This window comes from Aethalodelphis obliquidens, unplaced genomic scaffold, assembly GCF_003676395.1.
Source record: "Aethalodelphis obliquidens isolate GAN/ISIS:26980383/991018 unplaced genomic scaffold, ASM367639v1 scaffold43, whole genome shotgun sequence".
NCBI lineage: Eukaryota > Metazoa > Chordata > Mammalia > Artiodactyla > Delphinidae > Aethalodelphis > Aethalodelphis obliquidens.
Window position 1 is genome coordinate 14,729,775 of NW_020837987.1, and position 7,814 is coordinate 14,737,588.

General features: G+C 57.9%; 1 protein-coding gene across 2 annotated transcripts; it reads left to right on the plus strand.

Moving 5' to 3' along the window:
* The first annotated feature begins 631 nt into the window (after nucleotides 1-631).
* Nucleotides 632-7,045, plus strand: NR1H2 (nuclear receptor subfamily 1 group H member 2). Of its 2 annotated transcripts, none has more exons than XM_027079131.1 (10): nucleotides 632-781; nucleotides 895-1,028; nucleotides 1,519-1,580; nucleotides 1,663-1,782; nucleotides 2,110-2,391; nucleotides 2,474-2,733; nucleotides 2,947-3,126; nucleotides 3,785-3,884; nucleotides 5,960-6,168; nucleotides 6,485-6,861. In XM_027079131.1, the coding sequence occupies exons 3-10, from the start codon at nucleotides 1,538-1,540 to the stop codon at nucleotides 6,629-6,631; spliced, it is 1,341 nt and encodes a 446-aa protein (XP_026934932.1). In that variant the 5' UTR covers nucleotides 632-781; nucleotides 895-1,028; nucleotides 1,519-1,537; the 3' UTR covers nucleotides 6,632-6,861. The 2 variants fall into 2 exon arrangements, with proteins under 2 accessions (XP_026934932.1, XP_026934931.1); XM_027079130.1 differs by having other exon boundaries at nucleotides 638-781; nucleotides 2,101-2,391; nucleotides 6,485-7,045.
* Nucleotides 7,046-7,814: the final 769 nt, after the last annotated feature.

The window sequence follows — 7,814 nt, forward strand, 5'->3', positions numbered from 1 at the left end:
ATTCTGAGTTTTTTTGTTTGTTTTTGCCCTGCTGTGGGTCTTGCGGGATCTTAGTTCCCCTACCAGGGATTGAACGCGGGCCACGGCAGTGAAAGCGCCCAGTCCTAACTACTGGACCTCCGGGGAATTCCCGAGTTTTCTTTAAAAGCTATTATTTTTATCTTCTTCGTATAGGAAGGTTACTTTTTAAAAGAATTATTCCTATTACCAAATTATTTTTAAAATATATTTTTTCCAGGTTTTTTCTAGGTCTAGGTTTGTAATTTAACTTATTTAAAACAAATAAGCGGCGCACCTCCAAAATCAGAAAACTTATAACAACCCAGAAGGGACAAACATGCTTTTAATAAGCCGTGTGCGAAAAGGATCTGTAGTCGTGGAGATGATGCAGAGTAAATCTTTGGCTTGCAAGCCCAGAGAAGCACAGGGCAGAGTTTAAAGCCACGCAGGGCGGGGCGGGAAGCTTTGGGTCTTGCCACACCGCCCTCTTGCCCAACGCTTGATTGAATGGGCCCGGAACTCTTCTGCCAGCCCCCAGTGGAACTATCCGGAAAGGTAAGCTTCCGGTGGGTACACGACTTCCGTGCGGGGCAGCTGATTAGGCTAGCCCTAGAAGGACCGGAATTCCGTCACCCTGACTCCCCGCCCACTCCCGGAAGTGACGCACGGTGGGGTTGCCGGAAGAAGTGGCGAAGTTAGTTTTGAGGGGATCCGAGTCGCGTCGGCGTGCCGGTGTATACAGAGGAGGAGGAAGAGAAGCTGACCCAGGGTACGCAAGCAGGTGCACTCGATTGTGGGGAGACGCGGGAGGACCCCTGGGCCTGGGGCTTCCCGATGTTCCCCGCGCTGCTTGGCTCAGCCCCCTTCTCTCCTTCCACCGTCTCCTCTCCGTAGCTCGCGCAGCCCCCGGCTGTTTCCAGGGCAACGGGAGTAGGGGACCCCACGAGAGGCCGCCCACGAGACCCTCGCGCGCAGCCATGAGCCCCGCCCCCCACTGGTGCTCGGAGAGGGGCGGGACCTGGAGAGAGGTGTGGGGGCGGAGTATGATGGGAGGAGGTGGGGCGGGACCTGGAAGGGATGGGGAAGGACCTAGAAGGAAACGATATGTGGGCGGAGCATAATAGGAGGAGATGGGGTCAGAATGAGAGGTAGGGGTGCTTCCTCGGCAGAAGTGGAGTGAGGAAGTGAGGGCCGAGCACTTGAAGCAGAAGGGACAGTATCTGGAAAAAGCCGGTGGGCGGGATCTAGAGTGGAGGGAGCCTAAAGGAGGGTCAGAGTCTAGAGGAAGGAGGGGCTTGAGACCCACCTCAAGGCTGTCCTGGAGCAGAAGGGGTCAGGCCCTATTGGAACTGGATGGGAGGGTATGCAGACTGGCAGGGACTGGGGGTGGGGTGTGTATGCAGTAGGGGAAGAGTCTGAGAGATGGAGGAAAGAGAGGTAGCCCCATGAAAACCTGTGGCTGGCCTAACCTGACCCTCCCTGGCCCCGCAAGGCTCTCAGTCCCCCTGTATTCTGCAGGCTGCTCCGTGACCCCACCATGTCCACCCCCGCCACGAGTTCCCTGGACACCCCCTTGCCTGGTGAGTGACCCTTTCCCAACCCAGCCATCCCCCTGCCAGCAGATTATTGTCAGGAGAAACTCACTATGCTTCCCTCTCCCAGGAAATGGCCCTAGCACCCCCTCTTCTTCACCTGATGGAAAGGAGGATGGCCCTGAGCCGTGCCCAGGGGCGGATCCTGATGTCCCAGGCACTGATGGGGCCAACTCAGCTTCCGTCGTGGGTGAGACGGGGTCCAGGGACATGGGCTGGGAGTTGGTATGGAGGCTTAGGGAGGGATCTAGAAAGGGAGAAAGATCAGAAATGGGGATGGGCAACCCCAGTTTCTTGTTGATTTTTTTCTTCTGTTAGTCCTTGACATCTCTTATTTTGACCCATTCTTTGGGATTCACTGACATACACATCTTTCCCTGTGAATTGCCATCTCCCTGGATCACTCTCCACACTCTGACTCTTTGCCTCCGATCTCTCATGGACCTGTCCCTCTGGCTGCCGTTTTTCTCTGTGGCTCTGTCTCTCATGGCTTGTCCACCAACGCCAGTCATCCTAGACACAGCAGAGGAGCCGGAGCGCAAGCGAAAGAAGGGCCCGGCTCCAAAGATGCTGGGCGACGAGCTGTGCCAGGTGTGCGGGGACACGGCCTCTGGCTTCCACTACAATGTGCTCAGCTGCGAAGGCTGCAAGGGCTTCTTCAGGCGAAGTGTGATCCGAGGTGGGGCCGGGCGCTATGCCTGCCGGGGCGGTGGAACCTGCCAGATGGATGCCTTCATGCGGCGCAAGTGCCAGCAATGCCGGCTGCGAAAGTGCAAGGAGGCTGGGATGCGGGAGCAGTGTGAGTGCCGGGGAGGGAGCAGTGCCAGCCTGGCCCCTGCCCAGGCCTGGGACCTCTACTGAGGGCTGTGTCTCCCCAACAGGCGTCCTCTCCAAAGAACAGATCCGGAAGAAGAAGATTCGGAAGCAGCAGCAGCAGTCGTCACCCACAGGGCTGGGAGTCAGCAGCAGCTCAGCCTCTGGGCCTGGGGCCTCCCCTGGAGGGTCCGACGGGGGTGGCCAGGGCTCCGGGGAAGGCGAGGGTGTCCAGTTAACAGCCGCTCAGGAACTAATGATCCAGCAATTGGTGGCGGCCCAGCTGCAGTGCAATAAACGCTCCTTCTCTGACCAGCCTAAAGTCACGGTACAGCCCCTTCCACAGCCTTGAGGGGCGATGGGCCCAGGAGGGTCAAGCTCAGAGGGCCGCAGTCTGGGGCACAGGGAGAGAATGAGGCTCCAGAGGGCACGAGCTTTGAGACGGGGGCCTCCTAGGGTGTAGGCTTTGCCTCAAGGGGCCCCCATAGCCTTGGGCTTATGGGAGAAATCCTGAGAGTAACCTGGCCCCCCACGTCCCCAGCCCTGGCCCTTGGGCGCAGACCCGCAGTCCCGTGATGCTCGCCAGCAGCGTTTTGCCCACTTCACGGAGCTGGCCATCATCTCAGTCCAGGAGATCGTGGACTTCGCCAAGCAGGTGCCTGGCTTCCTGCAGCTGGGTCGCGAGGACCAGATCGCCCTCCTGAAGGCATCTACCATTGAGGTAATGGCCGGCCCGCCCAGCCTCAGGGAGGCCCTTCCATCCTGCCCTTAAGGAACCCAAGAGATAAGCCCCAGGACAGATGCTGGGAGCATAGTGACAAGCCAGACTCTGGTCCTTGCCTTGGTGGGGATGGTATTCTACAGGAGAAGATCAAAATACTAAACAAGTCATCAGAGCCTCCCACGAGGCAAGGAGAGAACGGAAACAGGTCTGAGGCTGAGAATAATTGAGGATTGGGCTGGAGGGACACACTTTAGGGAATGTGCTGAAAAGGCTTATTTAGGGAGTTGACATTTGAATCAAGCAATGGTAATGAATAAGCATTGAGTACCTAGTGTATGCCGCGCCCTATTCCAAGTGCTGGGTACGTGGTAGTAAAACAAAGAGCTCTGCCCCATGCCTCCTAACCACCTGGGGAGAGTGTCCTGAGTGGAGGAGGCTGGGGGTGCTGAACCTGGAGGAGGGAGAGAGCTCGGAGTGTCCAACACACTGACTGCAGTCCGTGTGGCCGTGAGAACGGCGGGGCGGGGGTGGGGGGAGGTGAGGGATGATCCCGGCAAGATCAGGGCCCCCATTCAGGCCAGGAGAGGAAGGACAGTGGCTAAAGGGTCACAGAGCTCCTCAAACCCCTGCCCATCCCTCTCCCCACCTCTCTCAGATCATGCTACTGGAGACAGCCAGACGCTACAACCACGAGACCGAGTGCATCACGTTCCTGAAAGACTTCACCTACAGCAAGGATGACTTCCACCGCGCAGGTAAGGCCAAGTGCAGGCTGGGCGGTGGGGGCACAAGTGGCGCCTCTGCTGGGTCCCTGCTGGCTGGGAGACGTGGGGCCCTCTCATCCCTGTCTGAGCCTCTGTTTCCTTATCTCCCAAGTGGGGTGAGGGTTGAGCCCACCTTGTAGTGAGACAAGAGCACGTTTATTGAGCACCAGCTCTGCACAGTGGGACATAGCGCAGGATGAAACAGAGGGGTCTCTGCTGTCACATAGGACATCTTGGTAAGAATTAAGAGAAGATACTCTCTTCTCCTCAAGCCTGGTCTCACACGAGGGAGGCTGGATCTCAGTCCATCAGGAAATGCACAATCTCCCCAACCGTACAGGGCAGCCCTGGTCCCTGCCCTCCAAAAGCACTTCCTTGGGGATGTAACCTAGTCAATGGCCTTCTGGAGGAAGCGTAGTTGAACTGAGGCTAGAGGAGTGAGAAAGATCACCTAAAAGGGAGGTGAGGAGTAGCATTAGCCACCAGGGAATGCACGTGCAAAGGCCTCGCTCCCTCGGCCTCTGGGCTTTCTCAGTAAGTCTTGTTCTGTCCCATTCTTTCTCCCTGGGGCACCTCTCTGTACTCCTGGACATCTGCTCCTAACCTCATCTTCCCTTTAACACCTGGCCCTTCCAACACCCAGGACAGTCCCAGTAACCCTTTGAGTATAAGCTTGGCAGGGGAGCACTGGGTTGTGGGGGAGTGTTTCTGGCAGGGAGGTCAGCATGTGCAAAGGTCCTGAGGTGGAGAAGAGCTGGGCGGTTTTAAGGAACCACAAGGAGGCTTGGAGCACAGGGAGATGGGGCTGGAGAGGAGGTTGGTTCACATCACGTCCCCCGCATCCTCTGCCATTACTGCAGTCTGGGCCTCAGTTGGTTCTCCCTGGAACATTGCAGGGGCCCCTCACTGGGCTTCTACCTCCACCCCAACCCAGTGTGTTTGTTCACACAGTCGTCAGAAGAATCCAATTAACAACCAAGTTAGCTCATGTCCCTCCTGTGCTCAGAATTGTCCATGGCTCCCATCTCACTGGGAGAAAAGCCAAAGTCCTCACCTGGCCCACCGGCCCTGCAGGGTGTGGCCTCGTCCCTCTCAGCCCTCATCTCCCACCCTCTCCTCTCACTCACTCTCCTGCAGCCACACTGGCCTCCCTCTTACTGGAACCCACCAAATGTGCTCCCGCCTCAGGGCTTTTGTACTTGCTGGTCCCTCTGTCCAGAACTAGGGTGACCAACTCATCCCAGTTTGCTTGGGACCTTCCCAGCTTTAATACTAAAAGTCTCAGGGCCCAGGAAGTCTAGTTCCAGGCAAAAAAGACGGGTGGTGCCCTACCTGGAACACTCACACATCCTGGTAACTTGCTCCCTCCTCTCCTTGGGGTCAGACACCCTGCATCGAGGGAGGCCTTCGTGCAATGTCACCCTACGGTGACCATCTTGTCTAAGATGTTGACACGATTCTCGTGGGCCCCGATTACCCTTCCCTGTGTTACCTTGATTCATAGAACTCAGAATCATCTCACAGGGTGGATAATTTCCTTACATATTCGTCTACTGTCTGTCCCCTCGAGCCCCAAAGGTAAGTTCCACGGGAGCAGGGGGCTTTGTCTTATAAACATCTCTCCCCTGGGGCCTGGCATGCAGTAGGTGCTCAATCAAGTTTGATGAATGAATGAGTCCCGCCTGGGAATGAGTTTGGGCTTCACTCTGTGAGCAGGGGAAGCCACCGCAGGGGGTGACATAATGTGACCTAGGATTAAACTTCTTTCGTTTTCCCAAGGAGAGGAACCGGGAAGGCAGGAAGGAAGTGAAGGGGGTGATGGGGTGGTAGAAAATCCTGAGTTAAGTGTTCACGCTCATTACTCGTTCCTTCATTCGGGCGAGAGGTATGGCACACCTACTACGTGCCAGGCACCCTGACAGGCAGTGGGATTACAGGGTGACCAGCACTCTCTACCTGCTGCTGTTTCGCTCACCCTGCTGAAGGCGGGCAGCGCCAGGGGCCAGGCATGGGGGCCGGTTTCAGGGTCAGGGGGGTTCATCGGGCCGGGCCTCCCACCTCCGCAGGCCTGCAGGTGGAATTCATCAACCCCATCTTCGAGTTCTCGCGGGCCATGAGGCGCCTGGGCCTGGACGACGCTGAGTACGCCCTCCTCATCGCCATCAACATCTTCTCGGCCGACCGGCCCAACGTGCAGGAGCCGAGCCGAGTCGAGGCGCTGCAGCAGCCCTACGTGGACGCGCTGCTGTCCTACACCCGCATCAAGAGGCCACAGGTGCCAGAGCCTAGCCCCTCCGGCTTGGGGAGGGACAGGAAGTCCAGACCCGTGTGGGGTCAGCCTGGGGCCAGGGGCCGGCTGCCTAGTCCCAGCCCAGCTCTGTCGCCGCCCCCGGCGCCCCTGACAGCACTCTGAGCCCTGGTCAGCATCCTCTCAGCGAGAGTGTGTCCTCAAGCCCCTGTCCCCTCCACAAGGAGTCAGGCCTAGTCCACGCACGGGGCGCCACGCTGTCTCTCCTGGCTCGACCCACGGAGGGGCCCTCCTGGTGGGCTGAGGGGCTGACCCGCGCCCACGCCCTCCCGTCCCCCCGCAGGACCAGCTGCGTTTCCCCCGCATGCTGATGAAGCTCGTGAGCCTGCGCACGCTCAGCTCCGTGCACTCGGAGCAGGTCTTCGCCCTGCGGCTCCAGGACAAGAAGCTGCCACCTTTGCTCTCCGAGATCTGGGACGTCCACGAATGAGGGGCCCGGCCACCCTGCCCCACCACCCTGCACCCTCCAGTGAATGAACACTGCGGTGGGGAGGGGCCGGGCTGGGCCTGGGGTCCCGCCCTGTGGCTTGGAGCTCAGGCCCTGGCCCCGCCAGCCGTCAACCCTCAGGATGAGCCCCAGTCGGGGTCCAGGAGCCTCTCTCCCCGCCCACTGAGTCTTCCTGGGAGGGGTAGATGGGTCACGGATCCCGACCTCTCCCAGCACTCCCAGCTGCCCTCCCTGCCCAGCTTACACCTCAAGCCTACCACGCAGTGCACCTTGGGAGGCAGGGGAGGGCCTGTGGCTCCCGCAGAGCCTGAGAGACACAGGCCCCCCTCCCTCTGCTCCTTTTATTTAATAAAAACTAAAAAAACAAAAACAGGAAAATAAAGTATGAATAGAAACCTGCCCTGAGCCAGAGTGAGTCTGAGGTGGGGAGGGGCTGCCAGGGTCTTCATGGACACCAACCCCCATGGACCTGGTGCTGAGCTGGGAAGGGTTCAGGGTGATGTGACTAGGCGCTATGGGTGCCTAGGAGGGGCCCCTGACAACCTCACGGTCACCTCCCGGTGGTCGGAGCCCGCTCCTGAAGGACAAGGAGGGTTTAAGTGGATGAGGAGAAGGGGCTTTCATTCAATCAAGTATTGGCTGAAGTCTCTTGTGGGCCAGGCACTGTGCTGGCCATCCTGGGGTCACAGATGTCATTCATTCAGCAAAAATGTGTGAAGCATTTTGGGACTTCCCTGGTGGCGCAGTGGTTAAGAATCCGCCTGCCAGTGCAGGGGACATGGGTTCGAACCCTGGTCCGGGAAGATCCCACGTGTCGCGGAACAATTAAGCCCGTGCGCCACAACTACTGAGCCTGCGCTCTAGAGCCCACACACCACAACTACTGAAGCCCACGTGCCACAACTACTGAAGTCCATGCGCCTAGAGCCCGTGCTCCACAACAAGAGAAGCCCCCACAATGAGAAGCCCACGCACTGCAATGAAGAATAGCCACTGCTGGCCGCAAATGGAGGAAGCCCGCATACAGCAACGAACACCCAATGCAGCTAAAAGTAAATAAATAAATAAAATTTAAAATGTATGGAGCATTTACTATGAGCCAAATACAATATCAGGCACTGGAAACATCAGTGACCAAGATGAAGTCTCTCCTTGCAGCCACCGT

Bases quoted from the DNA above. Each gene is read 5' to 3' on its own strand.
- NR1H2 (XM_027079130.1), top strand. From the start codon at position 1,538: ATGTCCACCCCCGCCACGAGTTCCCTGGACACCCCCTTGCCTG. The intron at 2,734-2,946 runs GTACAGCCCCTT...CCACGTCCCCAG, and splicing joins CTGACCAGCCTAAAGTCACG to CCCTGGCCCTTGGGCGCAGA. The intron at 3,127-3,784 runs GTAATGGCCGGC...CACCTCTCTCAG, and splicing joins TGAAGGCATCTACCATTGAG to ATCATGCTACTGGAGACAGC.